General features: G+C 55.2%; 1 protein-coding gene across 1 annotated transcript in view; it reads left to right on the top strand.

The window, feature by feature from the left end:
* Positions 1-23,315, top strand: part of LOC311195311 (hydrocephalus-inducing protein homolog) — a gene marked incomplete at both ends in the record, with an annotated part of 67,519 nt that overhangs the window by 20,427 nt on the left and 23,777 nt on the right. The window contains 22 exons of the mRNA XM_084268690.1: positions 713-848; positions 1,260-1,351; positions 2,429-2,444; positions 2,939-2,995; positions 4,944-5,096; positions 6,251-6,489; positions 8,522-8,774; positions 9,523-9,666; positions 10,166-10,303; positions 11,029-11,377; positions 11,834-12,030; positions 14,585-14,737; positions 15,091-15,300; positions 15,989-16,126; positions 17,396-17,573; positions 18,047-18,177; positions 18,862-18,995; positions 19,392-19,528; positions 20,332-20,459; positions 20,576-20,767; positions 21,162-21,311; positions 23,001-23,240. Of these exons, the coding sequence (XP_084124816.1) occupies positions 713-848; positions 1,260-1,351; positions 2,429-2,444; positions 2,939-2,995; positions 4,944-5,096; positions 6,251-6,489; positions 8,522-8,774; positions 9,523-9,666; positions 10,166-10,303; positions 11,029-11,377; positions 11,834-12,030; positions 14,585-14,737; positions 15,091-15,300; positions 15,989-16,126; positions 17,396-17,573; positions 18,047-18,177; positions 18,862-18,995; positions 19,392-19,528; positions 20,332-20,459; positions 20,576-20,767; positions 21,162-21,311; positions 23,001-23,240 (3,565 nt within the window). The remainder of the gene's footprint in view (positions 1-712; positions 849-1,259; positions 1,352-2,428; positions 2,445-2,938; positions 2,996-4,943; positions 5,097-6,250; positions 6,490-8,521; positions 8,775-9,522; positions 9,667-10,165; positions 10,304-11,028; positions 11,378-11,833; positions 12,031-14,584; positions 14,738-15,090; positions 15,301-15,988; positions 16,127-17,395; positions 17,574-18,046; positions 18,178-18,861; positions 18,996-19,391; positions 19,529-20,331; positions 20,460-20,575; positions 20,768-21,161; positions 21,312-23,000; positions 23,241-23,315) is intronic.

Here is a 23,315-nt window from a genome sequence, read left to right as displayed (position 1 = left end):
CAGGCTGGATCCCGCTGTGCTGTGGGTGTCGGTGTCATACCAGTAGGATGCAGCTCACTGGTGCTTTTCCGGCGTCCGGTCAGTGCCTGGGCTGTGATTTTCTTTTTAACAACCACCCACTGCGTAAGGCAGGGGCTGGCTCGGACCTTCCGTCGCCGGGGCAAGCAGTTGAGGCTCTTCAGGCCCCTTTTCTGGAGAGGAGGGAGTAGTTTCTGCTGAGATACTGGGCCATACTGCACCAATCCTTGGTGGGAAGGTTCCTCCAGAGCTCAGGGCTTGCTGTGGGACCATCAGGAGGGCCTTTGCAGACCTCCTGGGGCCAGGGTTCCCCTCAGACAGCTCTTGGACAGGGCACGGCACTCTGCCAGAGCACTTGGCCGTGCTGGCAAGGTGCTGCAGTGCAGAGACCGTGAGTTTGCTCCTCCTTCCCAAGAGGTGGACGATATGTGAGATAGGGAGCCTGCTTTGGCAGGGGGCTTGGACCCGATGATCTCTTGAGGTCCCTTCCAACCCCTAAGATTCTGTGATTCTGTGTGATTCTGTGAATTAAAGGGAATACAGGAAGCTGAAGGCGATTTATTGCTGTTGGGGTAATACATGTCTGTCTGACAGTGACAAATGTGTTCCGCTCCACTGTGCCCTATTCAAGGAGGAAACAAATTCTACGTTCTCTCAGTATCTCTAATTCCCTTTGGGACATCTCTTTGCCTAGATGCATCGCTCCTCGGCTGGAAGTGCTGGACCCCACTGTGACATTTGGCCGGTGCTTCCTAAACTTCCCATACAAGCAGCCACTGACCCTGGTGAACAAGAGCCACGTTCCAGGCTGCTACAGGCTCCTTCCTCAGGTTTGACATCGCATCTGCCCTCAACAATTATCCAAGGGTTTATTAAGGGGATGGAAAATAATAACAAAGGGGTGGGGTAAGACCTTGCTGGTTTATATTCAGATGGGTTCTTGTTTTCAGCAAACCTTTGGGTGTAGAAGAACCCCCTCCTCCCGAATATAGACTTTGGGAAGAGGTTTGTATTCTAGCCTTTAGGTTGATTTTATGGTGGGTGGTGAAAAGCTGCTGTGAGGAGGCTGCTGGCATGGGAGTGTGTGTGTGTGGGTGCAGCAGCTTTTGGACCCCCTTGGGATGCGAAGCCCATCCCGGTCTCCCAGCTGGGTTCTGATGGTAGATGTTAAGGAGTGCAGGTTTCGTCGGAGGTCGCTCTGAAGTTGGGTTTGATTCTGTCTCTTACAGAAGCACAGGCAGGGTGATGCTGTGCTGTACTCCAGCCCCATGCCCTCTGGGATCATCATGCCTTACAGCTCTGTCAGTATCCCGTTGGTGCTGGAAGCCCAGAAGTTGGGACATCAGTCTGCTTCTGCTGTGCTCGCTGTGCTTGGGAACAAGAACTCCCCACTGGTGAGTCCTCGAGGTTCCTAATTCCAGGGATCCTTCCCGGGGCTGCAGTACGCAGCCAGGGTGGACAAAGAAAGGGGTTCATGGTACAAGCAACATCCAAGGTCTAGAGGAGAGGAAGGCTGGTGGGACTTCTTGGCAGGTGACAGTCTGAGAGTCCGATGTGGCACATAATTACAGATAGGAGAGATGGGATAACGAGCGCAGTCTGCAACCCAGCATGGTCCCTGGAGCTCAGACTCTGCTGCGTGATTAGGTGAGCAGGAGCTGCTGCTTCAGAGCAGGAACTTTTGTTCAGGAGGGCACTGGGACACCCTGTGTGAGAAACCACGCTGAGAGCTTGGCCCATCACGTCGAGAAGTATCCGTCATATCTCTGCGTAAAGCCCTGTGCATCTCCACACCCCTGGCATCTGCAAGGCAGGGACTCTTCCTTTTTCCAGCACAGGCTTGGAAATGGTGAAGCATTCCTGATGATGTTTCTGGAGCCTCCTGAAAGATGCTGTTAGCGTTCAGGCATCCACAGCAGCAGCAGTGACAGCAAGATGTAGGCAGGAGAATGCCTTGTGTAGTGTCCTGGCTTCATCTAGCTGAAATCTAGAACAAATGTAGTTAATTAAATTTTAGTTTAGAATGATATTAACTTTGGAAGCGGCTGTTTCAGGATGTCTTGCCATCTCTCTGAGCATGAAGTAGGATGCCACAGGAACCTTAAGCTTTCTGTACCCGAAAGGGAGGCTGGCCTTTTGAAAGCAGGCTGGGGATTGAAACTGTCATTAAAACAGATGGAAACAATGCTGCTCAATCCCTGGATGCCAGGGAACATCTCAAGCCTGGCCTTTGTGGCTGTGCTGATAGGAGAGACAGGCAAGCCTGAAGCGGGACAAACCAGTTGCTTGGGCGTAGACGGGGCGTTTCCCTGGAGAAGGGGGATTTCTGCCCTCGAGAACCAGCCTGCTGTTTAACTGCAGGTTCCTTGCAACGCTTTTCCCCTTGAGCTAACGGCTTCTGGGTTCAAAGCTTCACCTTGCCTAAAGTATTTGCCTTTGGAAGTGAACGTCATCTTCATTTTCCTTGTGCTTCAGCTGGAGGAGCCCAGCTCTCCCTGGCAGGGGGTTGAGTGGCTCCACAAGCCCGTGCAGTCGGTCTTTAACATGCAGCATTTGCGCTCCCTTGCCGCGAGCGCCGGTAGAGGCTTCCCTGGGTGTACTGAGCGCAGGGGTGGGAGTTTCTAGCCGTGGGGCGGCATTCTCCCTGTTTCCTATAGCCTAAGCACAGTGGTGGATTCATCTGAAGGTTTCTGGGCTAGCAGAGCATCAACTTGCACATGCTACACTGGTGGCAAATCCTCCCCGTAGGGATCCTGTGACGCCAGCCTGACCCCGGGGGAATGGCTGCAGCGCGTCACGATGGAGCAGAGCGCGAGCTGGCTCTGAAGTCACCCCGTCAGCGCGGATACCGAGTCTGCGGCCGCACCTTGCATTGCGTTGAGTCCCTCTGGGTGTCTGTCGCTTGGTGTTGGGCTTGCAGTGGCTGCGTGCCAGCTTTGGTGTGGCGTATTCTGTCATCCTCTGTGGGAAGGAGCTGGTAAAACCCAGACCTGGGGTTACTGGTGGTCACTCGGACCGCGGCCGTCTGCCAGGGACAGATGCTCTTCTTTCCTAAAGGATCTACCGTGACGTTATGGTACCCAGAAGCAAAGGCAGAGTGGTGCTGGGGGGTGTACGTGCAGCAGTATTACCCAGAGCAAAGCTCCTCGCCTTTCATGGCTGTCACATTGTCTGTCACGCTGTTGAACAGGGTTTTTCTTTCCCCCTTTATGAAGACAGCAGATGAAGAGTTTTGTTGGGCTTTTTAATAAGCCTTCTCCTTGGTGAGGATTCATTGTGTTAGTGCACGTTCCCTCGTTAAAAGCAGCTAGCCTGAGCATCTTCCAGATGTTACTGTGTCCACCTCCAGAGGGCTCTGCCCTGCCTTTGCTGCTTCCACCCCACTGCCACGGGGAAGCCAAGGCAGCTGGTGAGACACAGCTCTTCCCTCCAGCTCCTTCTTCCTGGCAGCTCTGGGCAAGCATCAGCAAGACCTCAGCTTTCCCTACCTCCCTCCTCCTAGAGCGATGAAACATCTATCATCACACAGCTTCAGCTTCCCATTTTTGAGGTACCAGCCTTGGTACGTGGCTTGTTGGGGTTTTTTTGGCTCTTGCACAGTGCCCTGTTAAGAGACGAGCGTTTACAGACGCTGCTCCTTCTGCCTGAACTGGACTAGTGATTCTGACAGCTGTCAGTGTCTTTTCCTCGAGTGGGCCATCGTTAAAGGTTTTCCATCAGGGAGTCTGGTTTCTCCTGTGGTTAAATCCCACTCCGTGCCCTCCGGTGAATCGCACAGCGATTGTCAGTGCTGGGAGTTCTGTGCCTTCAGGTTCTGTTGAAGGGTTGAGGTGTTCTTAGGAGCCGGGCTTGTTCAGGCTGGAGAAGAGAAGGCTTTGAGGGGACTTCATTGCAGCCTTCCTGTCCCTGAAGGGAGCAGAGGAACAGGAGGGAATCAGCTGTTCCAAAGGGCAGATACTGTCAGGACAAGGAGGATGGAGTGAAGCTGAAGGAGAGAAGGTTTAAATTAGATATTAGGGGGAAGTTTTTTAATGAGAGAGTGGTGAGGGGCTGGAACAGGCTGTCCAGAGAAGGGGTGGGTGCCCCATCCTTGGGGGTGTTCAAGGCCAGGTTGGATGGGGCCCTGGGCAACCTTATGTAGCTCCAGGCGTGGAGGTTGTTGGCCCTGCCTGTGGCAGGGTGTTGGAGCTCTCTGGTCCTTGAGGTCCCTTCCAATCCAGACTGTTCTATGATTCGGAACTGGTGAAGTCCAAGCAGAGGAGATGAAGTTCCCTGGTTTTTAGCGCTGTGAGAAGGTGTCTCAGCACAGGAAACCGTGTTCCTCCTCCTACCATGGTCTCTACAAGAAGAAAACTTGGAGGGTCTCAGACTCTGGAGAGAAAAACAATCCTGCTTGAGGGACAGAATGAATAATGAATCTCTTGTTCCTGTAGTACTGGGAGTGCACAGAGGCAGCACCGAGAGGAAGCCAATGGCCGTGATCTCTGCTGCCAAGAGCCTGCTTTGCTGGGGGCTCGCGCGGGTTTTCAGGGGGCAGCTTTGTGGGGGATGCGGAAGAAGTTACCAGCCAAGTACAGCTGTCTGGAAGTCCTAGAGGACAGTTTGGGGCAAGATCCAGTGGGAAAAGGAGCAGGAGCAAGAAAAGGAGCAGGAGCAGGCATGGGGTGGAGGAAGGAGAGCTGAGCAAGGGGGAAAATCAAGTGTGGGGAGCTGATTTTCCTTATCCCCCAGTAACAGGGGCCTGTGGCTTCCTGATGGGATCACTGTAGATCCCACACTTGCTCCAGGCCTCCTGCATCGGTGTTACAAGACTGCAAACGTCCAACAGCCATAATCATCCCCCAGTCTAGGAGTGCCCTGAGAGCCATCTCTTCTTTAAACTTTCCCTTGTCTTTGTTTTTTATAATCTTCCCTACCTGGAGCAGACCATCAGCTTGAAGGCCATTGGAGAGGGACCAGTTGTCCACGTGTATCCCAGCAAGATTGATTTTGGCAATATCCACGTTCTGGCAGACGCTTCCCGCACTCTCTACCTTTCCAACCAGAGTCTTATCCCTGCATCCTTCCGGGCAGAGGTGGTAAGTATCTGTGGGGATATTTCCCAACAGAAATGATGGCTCCATAGCAGCCTGGGACTTGATTTTTGTACGTGATGTTTCCATGTCGCTATCTGAGAGAGCAGCAAGGTATTCCACCGCAGCGCAGCAAGAGGAGCCCAGCACTGGGGGACCGCTCACTAAGGCAGGGAGTTTTCCTGGATGGTTGAGCAGAAATTGATCCTAGGTCCTTTTCACAAGTTCTGGCTTTACATTGTGGGAGGTGTTTTGCTCTGAGCTGTGTATTTGGAGCTCTGAGATGAAGAGAAGCCCATAGCCTTTTTCTCCTGAAAGGAGCACGGGTTTCCTGACCATCTCCCTACTCTCTCTGTGTTTGTTTCAAGCTCCTCCTGGTGATGGAGACCATTGCTCTGCTGCCAGCTTGCTCCCTGTGAATGTGGTTTTAGGAGGACTGGAGGGTCTAGCACCCTGATCGCCCCATCTGTAAAGGGCAATGTGGGAAAAACGAGAGGAAGAGAGAGGAAGAGAGAGGAAGCTGGGGCCATGCCCACGGGGCACAGCTGGCAGGTTTCTTCCTGCTTGTTTCTTCACTGCCTCTCTGTAAACATTCAGAGCTGGATTTCCCAAAGCAGAGAGCGCCAGGACACCTCACTGCGGCTGATGATCAGTGGGAATGGAGTGCTTCAGTCCTGGGGGGGCTGTTGGGAAGCACTGCCCAACTCTTGGGGAAAGAAGACTTTGGGCACCAGGATTTTACTCAACCTGTTTGGCAGAGTTTATCCTTCAGGCTCTAGGCCAGATCCCCCGGCTACATAGCTGCTGCAGTGGGGTTTGAGCAGTCCTGGCCTCGAGCCTTTGTGCAAACCCGTCGGTGGGGAAGCCAGGAGAGATGCAGCTTGCCTTGGTGTGCTCTCCCAGGGGGAGGCTGGGGAGGAATAAAGCTTTTCCCGAGGATGAGTATCCCTTGGGCTGGGCAAAGCAGGGTTAAGGAAGTGGATCTGTTACAGGAGGGTGCAATACAAGCACCAGTGTAGTTGCTGTTTCCAGACGCTTGGATTTAGGGAAACGAAGCCTTTATGGATTTACCCTCATGTCTTTAGTCCTTTCTCCTGCACCCCAGAAGAGAGCAGGGTCCGTGGTGTCCGTGCTCACTTAGCGTCTGCCGTGTCTTACAGGCTGGCAAACGCTCGCGCTGCAGGATTGAGCCCAGTAAAGGAGTGATCCCCCCCGAGACCGACATGGCTGTGGCTGTCATTGCAAACTTGGATGACATCGAACAATTCAAGGACAAGGTGACCGTGTCCATAGAGAACAGCCACAGCTACAGCGTCCTCATCCAGGCTTTTGGCATTGGCACCACCATCATCACGGACAAACCGCTTGCTCCAGAGCTCAACTTGGGCCCCCACTTCAGGTAAGTTATCTCTCTGCTCCGGGCTCTGCCGTGGGCCCAGCAAGGAGGAGTTCTGCTGAAATCCTTGGGGCTGGTTCTCCTCCAGCACTCCAAGTCCTGTCTCGGTGCCACTGAAGCCCCAGGAACTCCTTTAGAAATGTTTTCTGGGCGTTTTTCAAGTTGTTAGATTCCCTCAGAAAGCCACTGAGCCAGACACCAGTTGGGAAATCATTCCCGACTTGCCCTGGGTTAGAATCCATGTATTTTCTGGCTTGATGGAGTAAAGATTTGGAAGAAAACAGCAGGTTCCAGAAGCCTCCAGCTGGGAAATGTGACGTTACAAGTAGAAACACAGTGCGCAGTACTTTTTGCAGTAGCATTGCTGTCTTCTTCACTGGCTGTGGAGTATCGTCTGGCAGCAGCAGAGAACCTTGGCAGTAGCTTGTTAGCAACTCCTTGACTAAATTACCAGCGCTGTTTGGTTTCCCTTCTGCCCCAGGGAGTCCGGGAGGAGCAGCAGAATTTGTCTTTCCCCTGTATCATCTCTGAGCTTGCTGTCTCTCTCCTGTCCCCTGCCAGGCTGCTCTCTATCAGATGTGGATACTCTTTCCTCCCTTCTCCTGCCTGTTTTCCTTGCTGTCTCTTCTGCCAGCTGCCACAGCACGGAGCAGCCATGGTGGCTGCAGGACCGGCCCTGAAAGGGAGCAGAGGAGAAGTCTCCTGAGGTTGGGTGGCATAAAGGGAGAGGGTTAATGGCAAGAGCTTAGCTCAGAGAAGGGGATTGGTTTGATCCTACCGTGTGTGTCTGAACCTGGCAGGTTCTTGCAAACAGGGGAGGGAAATAAGGTTTTTCAAAGTGTTTGAGACCTCTTGGAGCATTCCTGGGAGAAGGAATCACCTTCTCCAGGTGCCTGTTCCTTTCCCTGGCCAAAGAGGGTCCCCAGTTCTCCCATACCCTAACCTTTGGTTAGAGCCAGCAGGTTAATCCTACCTTAAGCATTTAGAATAGATTTTAGGGGTGCAAATATGCACCCACAAGCCATCCACGTCAGTAGGGACACTTGTCCAGCATGTCCTGTGCTCCATGCGGCCACAGCTCAGCTACACAACGCAGAGGACAAGGCTACCGAGTTTCGTGTCCTCTGCCCCCCTTCGCCTCCTGGCCTGCGGGTTGTGGAGCGGTTGGGCTGCAACCGGGTGAGCTGAGGTGGGACCAGGGAGCATGGCAGATGAGTTGGGCTTTCCCAGAGCTGCAGGTTCTGCTCCAAGCTTTCCCCCGCTGCTGTCGGCAGCATAAACCGTTTCCTGCCCAGCTCGGGCCCGTTGTTGTTGAGCAGCCTGTGGCCAGGGCTGGTTTGTTCTCTGCTGTCGCTGCTGCGCTTGCCTTTTGCTGCATGCAGCAGACGTGGTTTGCAAGCTCATCCTCCATCCCTTGGACAGACACCAACTGTTGCAGGAGCTTCTTGTTTCCTGGCCATGCTCAGATTTATAGGGGGTAAAATAATTCCTGCAGCCTGGCCTGCAGTCAGCATTCCTTGATGTGAAGGACTCAATCTCCATGGAATATTAATCTGGCTTTCTATCGAGCTGGAGTTCTTCATCTCTTGTTGTTGCTCTGGTCCTTCAGCCGCTCCATCTGGTCTTGCTGCTGTGCTCGTGTCGGGGAAGCATCACTTGATCCCACGTTCTCTCAGCACATCTGGCTTCCCACAATACAAAACCAGCTTCAGTGTTCAGCCCAAGGATGATACGTTGGGGATGAGGAGTCGGGTGCTCCTGAAGGGATGGGAGAGATGAGGGGGAATAACTGAGATGCTGATGTCCTTGGTGAAGCTTTTCCTTGCTCTGCGCCAACAGACCGGCTGCTGGATGCTGATAAACTTCGGGGCAACCAGGGTCTGGCTCTTGGTGTAACTTTGAGCTGGGTCAGTGGTTTTGGAGGTGGATTTGTTGCTGGGTGGGTGGTCAGATAAGGCCAGCGGGGCACTGAAGCCAGGTGGGTGCTGGGAAGAGGCAGTTCCTGAGCCATTTTCCATCTCTGCTTCTCTTCTAGCCTGGATCCCTGTTGTTACCACTTCAAGATAACGAACGCAGGACGACGCATCCATCGGCTCTATTGGAGAACGGAAGGTTTCCCCCCATTTCCCCGTTGTGGTCGTCTCCCTGCCATCCAAACCAAGGGCAAAGGTTCCTCCAAGAACACCAGGCCTGCCAGTCCCGTGTTTAAGCTTCAACCCCTGACAATGGAGCTGATGCCAGGCCAGACGATGGAGATGACTCTGGAGGGCTCCTCCAGCACTCCTCAGGTGAAGTCCCCCACGGGTGCTGAGCTCCCCATCGCATCACCTCCACTGGGGCTTCTCCTGCAGCCCCTTGACTTCTCCCTGAGAAGATGAACAAATGCTTTCAAGAAAATATCTCAACGCCCCGAGTGACCATGTCAGCACCAGTTGCGCTCCTTGCTGGCCACCATCAGTTCCCAAGGGGTTTTTTTGGGGTGTTTCTATAGCTACCATCAAGCCAACTTGCCCATACCAAAATAGGGGCTGAAGGAATAGGGGCAAACGGTGGGTTACAGGGAAGGAAGGGCAGAGAAAATAAGTTAGGCTTAGCCTAGGAGCAGAGGCAGGGAGTGGATTGAGAAACCGCGAGGTAATTTCTCTGGGGGAAGCAGGGAGTAAAACCAATGTCCTGGGAAGGGAGGGGAGCGTCTGGGAGCAGCGTTATTTTCCCTCTGCAGACAAACATGGGCAGAGGGCTTGCTTAGAGCCCAGTCCTGGAGGAGAAAAACGAGCAGCCGGAATGGTGGGAGTGATGTTCTCCATGGGGGAAGCTGCTCCCAGGGGTCATTAGAATTGACAGTTCCACTTGTATCAGTATTCCCATAACAGCTCACCCCAGTGTAATAGTTGTGGAGGGTTGATGGCCAAGATCCCATGGCATGGGTTTATCCAGGCTATCAAATTCCTTCTGTGTCCACGGCTTGCAAATTCCATGGTGTTTTCTGGGCTCCCTGCTGGCACTTGGTGGGTGACGTGTGACTCTTGCCCACAGGTAGTGAAGGAGCGGCTGGTGTGTCATGCCATCGTGGGGAACCAGTTTGGGAAGACACAGATAATGCAAGTGGATGTCACGTGCGAGTTCATTGCTCCCACCCTGCAAGTGTCGCCCAGAGCAATGTCTTTCCGGGTGGAGAAGGTAGGTCTCTGGGTTGGGTCCTGGTGTTTAGTAGCATGGCTGAGGACTGAAAGCCCACGGAGGGGTGTGATGGCCTTCAGGGAAGGAAGTTAAACATCTTCTCCAAGTCCTCAGGGCTTTGCCATTGGTTTGAGCAGGACCAAGCTATTGCCATCAACACTGAGATCATTATTTCTCCCCTGTGGGGTTGGGGACCATCTCTCCAGCTCTATTTTGCCTTTCTTGAGCTGGAGGCAAAATAGAGCTGCTGAGCCCATGGCCAGGTGTGTGGGACCCACAAGAACAGCATGGGCCTCACACAGCCATCCTCCTGTGTAGGGACTGGGGCGGGAGAGCAGGGTGCTGTGGCCGAGCGATGCCAAACACCCTCCTCACCCCCCCAAACCCCCCCATGAGGCACCCTGTGAGCAAAGCGACCATGTTTTTAGAGGTGGGACTGCTTAACTTCACCGGAGGGCGGTGACTCACCCCCCTCCCTGTTTTTTCCCCTTGTCTTTAGCAACCCAGTGATGTCCTGAGCCTTCAATACAAGCCTCTCTCTTTAAAAAACACCTCCTCCCTGCCGCTCAGCATCGTCCTGACGGTAGAGCAACCCTTCTGGGTCTGCAGTGCGTCCCAGCAGCCCCTGCCAGACCAGGTGAGCAGCCCCAGACCTTCCCGCTAGTGGGGTTTGAAGAGGGAGGGGGGTGGGGGTGCGTTTCCGTTGGGAAGCCCTCTGGGAGAGGTGGTTATTCCTTTGAATTGGCAGTCAGTTGGCCTGAACAGCATCAGGTTTGAAAAGGAGAGAAAAGACCAGCTCAATTGGGGAAATACCTCCTGGCTCTAAGACAACTAGGAGCAGGCAACTAGGTGTGGGCCAACCGTGTGGTGAAGGTGTCTCTTGGAAGCCCTCCTTGGGTGACCTGAAGAGCTGCTTGCTCTCTTTGAGGGCAGCTCTGCCCTTGGGAAGGCCAAGGTGCTTGGCACCTGCGCTGCTGGTGGTGGGAGGTGTCAAACATGGGCTCTGCTAGAGACGTGTTGGAAGCACGGCTACCGCTGCCATGCAGGTGATCAGCCCTCTCCAGGCTGAGGGCACAGTGCCCTAGGGCTCATGTTGAGTGTGAAGACAAAGGGGTTCCTCTAGAGTCAGGGCACGCCAGGATTTATTTCCCTCTTGCATTATGGGTGCAGAGCACAAGGGGGTGAGCCTGAGAGTCTCAGAGAAGAAAGTTGTGCTGCATGGTCGGGGGCATGTTGTAAAGAAAACAAAGGCTGAAGCAAGAAGCCCACGTTGGGGTTGCACTTTGAACACTGAGGTGTTTTGTGCCACCAGACCTTGGGACTTCATCATACCGGTGGTTAATACTCTTCATCTTCTTGCAGCCCGTGAAGCTGGGGATTGGGAAGGAACTTAATCTATCCATTGGGTTTAACCCTGCTTATGAAGAGGGTTGGAATAGCTGGGAAGCAGAGAGAACTCTGAAGATACAGTTTCTTGAACACCCTCATGAAGAGCAAGTCACTGTTCGGGGAGAAGTCTTCTTCCCGAATCTCCGTATCCAGACCACAACCTTGGACTTTGGCTGCGTCTTGAATGACACTGAACACGAGCGCCACATCCGGATGACCAACTGCAGCCCGCTGCCCGTCCAGTACCAGTGGCTGTTCCTGGTGGACGACTCCACAAGCCACCTGAGGTACGTGCACCTCTCCTTGAAGCTCTTCGTCCGCTGTCCCGTTTGTCCTGTGCAAAGCCTGAGATGGTTTGTGTAGCATCTGACAAATCCCTTTCACTTTCCCTTGTGGAAAAAGCACCTCCCAACTTCAGGCAGGGAAGGTGCCAGGGAGTGGGGCTTCTCCACAGCTTGAGGTGGGGATTTCCATGGCTCGAGGCAAACGCCACCTTGAACTGAGTTCTCATGTGTTCTGCTGGCCATGGCATTCACACAGCGGCTGTTGTGTGTGTTCCGGCGCTCGTTGTGTGTTGTGTGTTCCGGCGGGTTCTGCTGCGGCTTTGGGTGCAGCAGTAGGTGTCAGTAGGAGGACTTGTCCCAACGTCCCTGGGCACCAGGGCCACCCAGTGCTGGCCTGTGCTTTCCAAGCCCAAGAGCAATCTCTCAGTTGTGCTGTAGCGCATCTCTAAAGGCGTTTTCGAGCGGTTCTTCCCGCTGTGGCCTCTCTTGCATAGGTCAGAAGTTGACTCTGGGCACTTTGAATTCCAGCAGCCAATGGTTTTTCCATACTGCCCCGGGAAACGGAGCGAAGTTACCCATTGAGGGGCAGCTCTTCCGAGTCCTAGAACAATTGGCTCTGCTGGACGCAAGCCCGCAGGTGCTGGTTCTTCCAGCAGATGCCGAGTCACCCAGCTCTGCTGCCTTGAGGGTCGTGAGTGTCCTTCTGGCAGGATCCTCTGCTCCAAAGGGTTTGGCATTGCCCCTTTGCTGGTTCTTTAGCGCTGCGGCCATTAGGACAGCTCCCTCTTCTGCTCCGCATGTTAATTAAGCGGTAATGTGCTCTCTCAGGGTCCCTCAGGAGACACCATGTGATCCTTGTGGCAGAGCTGGAAATGAAGACGGTCTCCAAGCTATTAACGCCTCACATTGCTCATTAAGAGCCCGGCAGAAGGGCAGCATGTCAGATCTATTTTTCTGGTCCACGTTAAGCACTGTTGGTGTTGTAAATTATCAGATGAAACTAACTGGGTCTGACATGGAGGGAATCAACCGTCAGGGCTGTTGACAGTGAGATGGACAGAATGGTGGCCAGACCGGTGTGTGACTGGAGAGTTTCCAGGTGCTCCCGGTGCGTGTGCCCCATTGGCACAGGCACCTCCCTTCTCACCCAGAAGAAGTCAGGCTGCCCGAAGGCAGCTGAGGTACCTGGGTGCCCCGTGTGGTGCTGGGCTCTGTCCAGTTGAGGCACAGCAGGCTAGAGGCTCCAACCCATCCCAGCCCCAGCTCCATTCCAGCTCTGGCTCCATCCTGCCTTGTTACACGTAGAGAAAGCTGCCAGCATCGCTGCTTGCTCATGCCGACCCGCGGCTGTGGGTCACTCTTGGGGAGATGTTCTGCATCAGTGTCTGGCTGAGCCACAGAACTTCTCGCCGTGGCTCTGCAGGTGGGGAAGGCACGGTCTGGGGTGGCAGGTGCTTTTGGGAGGGTGCTGCTGGGTCTGTACAGCCCATGGCTGCCTGGCTCTGTCCCTTTGCGCCACGGTCTGTGCTTGCTGCAGGGTTCGTGTGTGTCTCCCTCTGCTGCCATGCTCCCCACCCCGGTGAGGTGTTCATCCCTGTCCCCTTCTGCTGCTCCTTGCACCCGGCTGCCGGCACCGCCGCTATACCGGCATCGTCCCCAAGCACTGACCTGCTCTGTCCTGCTTATGGAGCTGCTGAGCTCCCACCGCAGGGCTGCATCCTGCCGAGGAGCTGCTCCTGCTGCCTTCCTTCCTTCCCACTGCAGCTACACGATCAAAGCTTTGTTGTTTTCCAGGTTAACTCCTCCAACACCAAAATATTTCACAAAAGCCAAACCACCAAAGGAGGAGGGAGCTCAGCTGGAGTGCCCAGTGCCTTCAGAGAGCATCCTCGGGGATGGGAGTGTGGAGGAACTATTTGAAGCCCTGTCAGCGGTGGGGGATTCTGTCCCACAGCCACCAGATGCAAATGACACCCTGGAAACAGAGGTAGGTGTTTTTCTACACCTCTCACCAGCATTGCCTCCCCCAGCTTACTGCAGAAGGCCCGTGCTCATGCCAGCCTTCCTTCTGCTGCCCGGAGAGCGGGCTTGGCAGCAGGGCCAGCAGCTGGACGCGGGCCTGTGGGGAGGGAGAAGTTGGAATCCCAGAAGGCTTTGGGTTGGAAGGGTCTGTAAAGATCAAATCCCACCCCCTGTCATGGGCTGGGACACCCTTGGTAGCCCAGGCTGCCCAAAGCCCCTTCCAACCTGGCCTTGAACCCTGCCAGGGATGGGGCTTCCACAGCCCCTTGGGCACCCTGTGCCAAGGCCTCACCACCCTCAGCACGCACGCACATGTAACCTCTGTGGGACACCACAGGCCTAGGAAAGTGCTGTCAGCATCTTTGGGAACATGTGCTTGGTGAAGCTTTGCTGGGTTTGGAAACGTAGAGACCACAAAAAGCATCGAAAGATGAGAAGACTCTGCCCTCCCCAGTACCTTATCTCCTGGGGAGATGCCCCATAAATCTTTTTAGTAGATTCTGCTGAGGCCAAGGCCGTAGCACAAAGCATGTCTTCACCTCTTGAACTTCCAGAGCAACCACAAAGCCCTCATCTATAAACAGGGGGTCAGAAGCCCAGGGCCAAGGTTCCTTTTGGACAGTGGCACCTCTGAGGTTAAACACCAGCTCCTCACTGCTGGAAGACAGGAAACCATCTTGGCTGCCTTCTTCAGGAAGGTGCCTGTGGAGAAGAGTGTGCCAGCTGAGCTCCTCAGCTGATGAGTGCAGGAGATGAAACTAAGCACCACCCAGAACAGGAGAGTTGCGCCGAGCGCTTCCCAAGTCCTTATTTTCCTGTTGGTGGAGTTTGGCTTGCAGCTGTACTCCTGGTTTGTCACAGAGAAGCTGCCCTGTCCCAGGCATCAGGCTTCTGGCACGTTCCTCGGGCAGCAGCGAACAGGCCCAGGCTGGCACCAGGCTGCACAATGGAACCCTTGGGGGTCTCTGCCGGCCCCGAGCACCTGGTGTACCCCGCTTCCTCCTGCAAGCTGGCGTGTAGGATGTACAGTTGGAGCCCGTGTCTCATCTGTGGGTGGGCTTGGACCCATGCTCAAGCATTGGCAGGGACATACCTGTACTTGGCTTGCACCCAGGTCCCATCTCAGCTGCTTCCTGGTTTCATGAGGTGGTAGAGCCACGAGCGGAGTGGTCTGGCTCAGCCCCACCTGCTGCTTACTGCAGCCCATGGCACTTGTTTTCCAGCCTCTACCAGAGGGTGCTGCGGAGGCAGAGGGTGCTGCGGAGCCAGAGGGTGCTGCGGAGGCAAACAGCACTGTGGAGACTCAGAGCTCTGTGGCCATCAGGCAGCTGATGTCATTTGTCAGTCTGGAGCTCCCCACCATGGAGGTGGACGAGGTGAGTGGGAACCTGTCTCGCTTCCGTGGTCACACTGGTGGCCCTAAGGACGTGTGTTGGTGTTCCTCTGGAGGCAGTGAGAGGCCCGTTCTGCAGCAGAGAGAGCTTCTGGCTGCCAAGAGACCTCCCAAATTACTCTAACGTGGAGTATTAATTAACGCATTCATTACTGAGTATGGGAGAAGATTTTTCCCATGGTCCTTCCACTGGCAAGCGGGGTGGCTGCAGGATGAGACTGGGTTTGAGGAAGAGGCCCTCCAGCCATGTCTGTCCTTTGCTCCAAGCAGTGGCTCTCTCCTCTCCTGCACCCATTTCCACACCTGATGTCTCAGTGTCTCTTCCCCTTCCTCCAGGTTTTCCACATCCTGCCGCTGTACGGCGTGCTGCAGCCGGGCGAGAGCGAGCGGGTCAGGGTCACCTTCTTTGGCCATGCAAACATCATTGCCCATGTCACGGCGCTGTGCCGCGTGGAGGGAGGCCCGACCTACGAGGTTGCCCTGCGTGGGGAGGCCTCGCTCATCCACTACCTCCTGGACAGCACGGAGATGGACTGCGGGCTGCAGGTACCAGGCGTTTCTCTTGGCAGGAATCCTTGAGACCATCCCTGGCAGGTGGCTGCCCACTGAGGTCCAGGACTCTCACTGGTTTGGAGGTGCAGCTTTGGGGTGCCAGGTCCTGTGTCCAAGCTGGTTTTAATGGTCATCTCCATTGCCCTTCCTGAAGCTGGGAATCGCTCCTCTTCAATGAACTCTGGCTCCCAGGGCAGGCGGTGATCTCCAGGGAGATGTGCCCTGAGACATCCATCTGCAGATCCGCTCCCAGATCCTGGGGTCCAAGGAGACGGTCTCTTTCAGTGCTCTCCATGGAGCAACAAAAGGAACCAGGAACAATGTTACCATGGGCTGGAAGGGACCTTAGAGGTCATCTTGTCCACCTTCACTGAGCAGGGCCATCTTCGACTAGGTCAGGTTGCTCAGAGTCTCATTCACCCTGACCAGATGTTTCCAGCAGTGGGGCATCCCCCAGTTTATTACGGACCTTTTTGAGGTGGTTCCTGCACCTCTGCGCGCTGCCATAAATATCTGCGTGGGTTCCTCAGGTTGGCCTGGGAGAGTCAGGTGCCCGTCCCTCCTCTTCCTCTGCCTCTCTCCTGCATTGTGTCCATCGGCTCTCATCCCAGTGTCAGCAGGAGCAGATTGCCAACATCCAGATGTGTGTCCTCAGTTTCCCGCCCCTCTGTCTTCTCTCCAGCTGTTTACCGAAGTCACCAAATCAGAGGTCACCCTGCGGAACAGCGGGAAGATGGGATTCACCTACGTGGTGCTGAGCCCCAGCACGGCCACCACGGACAGTCCTCAGCCTGGCGTGCCCCTGGTCCTGCCCAGCACTGTGAGTAGCACGAGGGGTTGACGCTGGCTCCACATCAGGCTGCCCAGGAGGGGGTTATAGGGGAGGAACAAAACGTTGGGCAAGCAGAGTCCTAATTGTACTGGGTGAAGTTGTGCTGGTACCGGCACTGGAGCGGGATGGTGCAAGGTCTCCTGAGCGTCTCCTTCCCCTCAGGGTTGGGTGGTGGGACGGGACTTCCTCCAGGTCCCTGCCTGCCTCCTGTCAGCACTAAGGACATAAATAGTCCCTCTCTTGGGCACGCAGCTCCTGTGTCGGAACTCGCGCCGGCCCCTCACTTCTCCAGCTCGTAGCATCCCCTGTCCCAGTTCTGCCTGGATCCCTCAGCTGAAGCTGCATTCCTATCCATGTCCCTCCTGGGAATGGGAAGAGGAGGCCAAATGGCTCTCACATGTCCTCGTGCTGGTCTCCTGCGAGGGGTGACACTGCTCCAGAGGACACGGCTCTGCTTGGCCCTGGGCAGTTGCTGCTGTGCCAGCAGCTTGGCAGGACTTGCTTTTGCAGAGGCCATGTTGGGAGCTGGAGTCCGGGGCTCCGGGGACCAAGAGGCAGGATGTGTCCTGCTCAGCAGCTTCTCCCTGCGGCGTGGGGGGGAGCAAGGAGCTGAAGGTCCAGCCCAGTGAGCTGAGAAGAGGTGTGGCTGTGCCCTGTCCCCTGAGCAGTGTTGCCACCTGTTTGTATTGGCTCTCAACCTGGTTGGCATGAGCCCAACTCCAGGCTCAGACAGCCCTTCTCTAGGAGCCCAGTGAGGAGGGGATTTGTGGGGAACCCCTTCATCCCTGGACCTTGTCCGAGCCTCTGCCTCTGCTTTTCCAGGGGTGTAAGTTTGCAGGTCACTGTGAGTCCAGATAGTGCCATGCACCCTCGGTGTAACCCCCCAGGCAGGAGCTGTTGGTTGGGCTCGTGAGTAAGAGGTCAGGCTCTTGGACAGCAGCCTGGGAGCCACTGCAGTGCCGTGACAGGAGCTGCTGGCCCTGCTGAGAGTTTGGGCACGCCGCTCCTCCTCCACAGCAGCTGGCAGAAGGGCTTTTCTTTGCTGCTTGGGTCTGGCAGAGGGTGGGCAGTGTTGGCAGGAGGACAAACCACAGCCCGGTGTAGGAGACTTGAGCTTTTGGATGCAGGGAAGCTGGAAGGCGATGTGTTGTGTGAGAACCTGCAACGTGCCTTCTCATCTCAGCTTAACAGTGGTCTGAGCCACCCCTCTGCCAAGCCCTCTGGTTGAATTCCCCTCCTCTTCTTCCACACCTCCAGGGTTACATTGGACCTGGCAGAGAGCAAGTGCTCACTGTCTATCACCTGCCGGGAGTGCCTGGAGTCTTCTGCAGGACCTTCCAGATCCAAGTGGGTCACCTGGAGCCAGAAGAGATCACCTTGAAAGGAGAGGGGACTTTTCCCAGGATTTATTTGGACCTTCCTAGGAGAATCAAAGGTGAGCACTGTCTGACTGCTCCTCGGGGAGGTCCCCTGGGGGTCTTTTTCTGCCCCCCTGTGTCATCATGCTCATAGGGCAGCTCACACCCACCTCCACCAAGTCTGGAGGTTTCAGGGCTGTTGTTCTTCTGGTTGCTTTCAAGAAGCACATGGGCTTTGCTCCAGAGAGCCATCCTGGCCAGTGTCATCTGTTGGTGGCCTGGATAAAGAGGACAGCTAGAAAGCAGTGTTGGGGAAAGCTGTAACGTGGGCTGGCAGGGATTTGGGCAGGGGTGGGGGGGATGAGATGCTCCCATGTGTGGAGGAAGATGGGTGGGAGAGAACATAGAAGAAAAGCAGCATCCTCTTTCCATGCGTTGCTGGAGGAATGTGTTTGTGGGAAGGGCCAACACTGGGGGTGTGGAGCTTCCCAGCTTTAACGGGGACGCCGCTGTGCCCACGCTTCTATTTGTGACTGTTTTCTTCCTTCAGGAAACAAAAACTACGAGCAGATCCTCAAAGAGGCAAAAGCAAGGCTAGGACGAGACATCCAGAGAGACGACGCGGTGGTTGTCGGGGAGACCACGGCCACAGAGCCACCCATGGACGACTCTGGCATTGTGGTGAGACTGGCTGCTGCCCTGTTTGGCAGGGGCCACCCTCTCCCTGTGTCACTTGTCCCCCTTGCACGCTTCAGCTGGCTCCCCTGGGCTGGCCACAAACATGGGGCTCCTCTGGTAGTGGTCCTTCCCGTGGGTGCCTGAGCTTCCTGAGTGCCTGACGGGGAGGTCCTGAAGACTGGGCTCAAGTGACTGAGATGTGTCTCCAAGAGCTCTCAGCGCTGACCTTGTTCCCTCATGGAGAGAGCTTTTGTCTGAGCTGCGCTGGCAGCAGCTGGGGACAGGCAGATACTTGGAGCTCTGGAAGATCCTTGACTTGTTTGGTCAGATCAGCTTGTATAAAGGTGGCTGAGCAGGCAAAGGTGCTGGAGTTCATCTCCCTTCAGATATGGTCCTGGCAGACTGAGCAGCTGGGCAGAAGGACCTCGTCATAGACTCTGTTGGGTTGGCAGGGACATCCAAAGGCCATCTACCCCCTGCAGCGAGTAGGGACACCTTTAAGTAGATCAGGTTGCTCAGAGCTTCATCCTTGCATGTCTTCAGGGATGGAGCCTCCACCACTTCTGTGGGCAACCTGTGCCAGGGTCTCACCACCCTCAGAGTGAAGGACTTGTTCCTGCTTCTTACCAAGAGCAGGGTGGGATTAACTTCCCTTTGCTAACCAGCCACTGTCTTTGTTTTCCTCAGCTGGATGTTCGTCTGCAGATGGAGATGGAGAACATTCTGATAGAGCAGCACGCCCTGGAGCAGCAGAAAGCTCTCTCCTGCTGTTCCCCGGAGGACGCTGCCTTTGACCAGCATGCTCGTCGGAGGCTTCTCAAGTTAGTAGGGCCCCTGTGCTCTGATGGTAGCGCACAGTGGTGCGCCCCTGCTCCTGGGAGCTCCTTGTTTCTGGGAATAGCTGGGGACTTGAGAAGGGGGTTGATCCTGACAGTTTGGACGTGCTACCAGTGAGCAGCCTGAGGACTTTTTTCCAGTGGCTTTTCACAGCAGAGGAGTTGTGCCCAGTGTCTGTTTTAAACTCATTTTATTCTAAGAACCTGTTAGTAGCTGATAAAACCTTGGACCTGGGTGCCCTGTGACATACCAAAGTCTTCTTAGCAGAAGATAAGACCTTGGGCTTCATGGGCTGGAGTTTCTCCAGCAGTGACTACAGAAGCACCCGCTTTGTTTGCATCCTCCTCCACCTTAAGGACTCTCCTTGCTTCTCCTTCCAGAGTGGAGCTGCCCGAGTACGTCCTGGACTTCGGCCACGTCATTCTTGGTGACATCCACACACACGTCGTGAAGATCACCAACCCCGGGCAGCTCCCCGCGTCCTTCTGCGCCAACGGACGGGCTCTGTGTGGCACTGGTAACCCATGCTGGAGAGACTTCCTGTGGGCTTGAAGGACCTGTCTCTGACAGATATGCTGGGGCCACGGGGAAGGGTTTTGAGTGCTCTTTTGCATCGTTTTCTCTTCCTTCCCCCCCTGCTCGGTGCTCTGCAGCCAGAACTCTCCTGGCCCGCAGTGTCCAGCCACCTGGGCTGTCCTGACGCTTCATTGCGGGGGCTCTGTGGGCTGATCACCATGGTGACCTCTCAGCATCTTCTGCTCTTGGCTACCAGGAGCATCTCCTGAGTGTCTTTGTGTGCTCCATGAGCTTGTGTTGGGAGCAGACAAGACCCTTGGTGGTTTGGAAGCGCTTTGTTTAGAGTTTGTAATGACACAGTGCTGCTTTAGCCTCTATTGAGACAACAGCCTGTGTGGTCAAAACAGGCTTTCAAAACAGGTCCTTGAGGACCATCAGATGGTGACTTGCTGCGTCTGAAGGGTGGTCAGGTGTCTCCTCTAAATTGTCTTCCAAGCAGCACTACGGCACAGGGAAATCTTCCCTGGAACTTCTTTGGAGAGGTCTGCGCATCCTTCCTGGGAGCCTGGTGAAGGAATTGCTGGTGCTCCTCAGCTGATGGGTTTCTGTTTTACCCTGCGGGTCTTGAATTCAGGCTGTGAAATTCCTTTCTGTTTGAGCGGTGACAAGAGAGAAGGAGTGGCAGTCTTCTCTGGAGACACAAAGGGTCCTTCTGCCTGACAGTCCTGTGGACACCCATACGGTCTGAACGTACTTGTTCACGTTGCTGGTGTATCTCAGCTGCTTTATTTTCACCCATTCAAGGTTTTAGTGTGGACCTGGGCCGCGTGAACAACCTGCCCTTCTGCGAGACAGAGACGTTTGAAGTGCGCTTTGACCCACAGAGTGCCAACCTGCCGGTGGGAGAAGTGAATGTTGTCCTGCCCATCAAGGTACTGCATCCTTCCTCACCTCCCTGTGCCAGCACGGCCTTTTGAGGCAGCTGTCAGGTTGGGGGCAGCAGCAGATGTTGCCTGGACCTTCAGCTGGATGCTCTGTCCCTCACTAGGCAGAAGAAGGCCCCACATTTCCCATCCGCCTCTGTGCCAGTGTGGCTGTGCCATCCCTCTGCATCTCCAGGGACAGACTGGAGTTTGCTGCTGTCCAGTGTGGACAGTGTCAGGAGGAAACCATCCAGCTCCACAACCAACTCCAGGTCCCCTGTAAATGGTCCATCACTGTGAATGAGCCCGTTGTGAAGGTGAGGCAGGGACGATGTGTGACACGTAACTTCTCGGTTGGGTTTTCTGTGCCTCTCGTGCCTTTTCTGCCACTGTGGGTGCCTCACTGCATGGGGACAGCTCGTGGGAGGGAGATTGGAGGGTATGGAGCAAGGCTGGTTCACCTGGACTTGTTGAGCAGCTGATGCTTCGCTTCTCTGCCCCCTTCACCCATTCGTCCTCCTCCAAGGACGGTGCCTGCCCGTCTGCCTGCCCTGCCCACAAGTTTTCCCTCCAGTTCTAGGCTGTAGTGGCCACATCTGGTCTGGATGTGGGTGCTCTTGGCGCCGTGACGGTGTCTCAGAGCACTGTGGGAACTTGAGGGTCTGTCCTCACAGACCAAAGAGACCTCACAAGGTTCCTTCCTGTGCCCAGGTGGACAAGTATTTGCCACTATACGTTAAACAAAAGCTGCTTCGGCAGAGGAAGAAGCAGCGCTGTGTCTTCGAGGTGCTGCCCTCGGCTGGGACCCTGACTCCGGGACAGCGCTACAACGTGCGAGTCAGGTTTACACCCACGGAAGAGGTGAGATGGGTGGGCGTCACGCCCAGGTGCAAGGCCATGTGGCAATGGGAGGCCAGTGTGGGGAGGGGGAGATGAGGTCTGCCTCCACATGGAGCTTTCTGCAAGCCCCATACCCACCGTGCCTCAGTTTCCCCCCCCCCCCCCCCCGGTCCCCTCCTTGGAGAGGTGCTTTGACATCCCTACAGGGGACCGTGCATGGAGAGCATCAGGGCATTGCGGTGTGGCTCCTTCTCAGTGTATGGGTGGGCAAAACCCACCCGTCTCCCCTCATTCCCTCTCCACGGGGGCCTGTTTGCAGGCATGGGGAGAACCCCAGTGCGCTCATGGGGGATGAACCCTGCAAGGGCTGATCTCAGCTAATCCCACTGCTGGTGAAGCCATGAAAAGGCGGGATCAGAACTCCCCAGCCTTGGTGCTGATGAAGCAGACACCATTTATCGCAGCGCTGGGCACACCAGGCATCGCTGCTCCGGTTGTGTGCGCTGGTTAAAGCCACATCTCTCCTACTGATACAGATTAACACATACATATTCATTAGAGTTTCTAAGATAAGGCAGGGGTATGCAAATTACCTCCAGGAAGTACTTTACATTAATCCCTCCCAGATAGACCATGCTCAGTGACACTCAGGGGGCCTTCTGGTGGGCGTCAGGGATGAAGGCTGGATGTCTTCCTCTCAGCCCATGCTCTTTGCAGTTTTCTCCATAGCCTCAAAACCCCATCCCTGCCCAAACAAGTTAGGAACCCTTTAGCTGAAAACAATATCTACTCTAGCTCTTCTGTAGTCATTGGTCTCATTATTAATGACTCCCCCACCTTCACTTCTTTATCTTCAAGGCTGTTCCACTGTTGGGGTAAATTTTGTAGCTGCTCTCATGAACCAGCTCCCACAGCTACAGCCACATTCTACTGGAATCCCAAACAAATCTGTCCTCAAAACATGCAAACTCTCCTTATATTTACATTTTATTAATTAATTGTCTGTTAAACTATACCTATATCCATCCCCTCAGCATTATTCCATGTCACTGAATCACCGGTACCAGCAAGCAGCCCCAGCCCAGGCCCCTTCCCGGGCTTAGCGGGGCTGTCGCCTGTCGTGGTTCGCCGCCCGTGGTCCCTGCAGTGCCGGCACATTCCAGGCAAACTGGGAATCCGCTTCAATGGTGGAGCGTTCCCAAAGGCGGTTTGAACGTGGCCACTTTGACTTGGAAACTGGTGGCTTATGGACACGAGAGCTCTGGCTTCCAGTCCAGTTGCTGGCCAAAGGCCGAGTGGAGATGACACCCCTGGTTGCGAGCGGTCGGGAGCTCCTCGCCCCTCTGATGGAGCGATACAGAGCGGATTGTTTGCCTGCGGTGGCAGTGCCAGGACTGCCCGGGCAGTGTAACCCTGAAGGAGGAGGAGAAGCAGCCCCTGAGCCCACCCATAGGGACCTTTACAAGCGCTGCTGAAACCCCCATCAGTCCATTTAAATCCATGGGATACCCGGTTCCACCCAACGCCAGGAACCATCCCGGTTCCTTGGAGCCAGCGTGCCAGGGCCCCAAGCCCCTGCTGCACATCAATAGCCACTTCCCGTTCCCCCAGCGGTACTAGTGACATCCCAGACCTTGGGGCAAGGGATGACTCTGAGGCTCTGTCCCCTGGGACTTTGTGGAGAACCTTTCTGCACCTCTCTGTTTTCAGAAGTCCTACAGAAGCGAGCTGAAGATTAACATCTGCCAGAGCACCCAGCACCTCCAGCTGCAGGTGTCGGGGCGTGGGCTGGAGCCACGGCTGGAATTCAGCCCCCCAGTACTGGAGATGGGACCGTTGCTGCCATTCAGTCCTGGAGTGGGGGAGATGGTGGTGGTGAAGAACCCATGTGACTTCCCCATCGAGTTTTACTCATTGGAGTTCGACCAGCAGTACCTTATGGAGGAGCAGGTGAGAGGGAAGCTCTGGTCCCCATGGGCACGTTCACATAGTTTGGCGGTGCTCCAGCATTCCCAGGTTTGTGCA

Source organism: Gallinula chloropus (genome assembly GCF_964237585.1).
Source record: "Gallinula chloropus genome assembly, chromosome: 10".
Taxonomy (NCBI): domain Eukaryota; kingdom Metazoa; phylum Chordata; class Aves; order Gruiformes; family Rallidae; genus Gallinula; species Gallinula chloropus.
The sequence above is the reverse complement of the archived record's forward strand: the minus strand, read 5'-3'. Positions and strand labels throughout refer to the sequence as shown.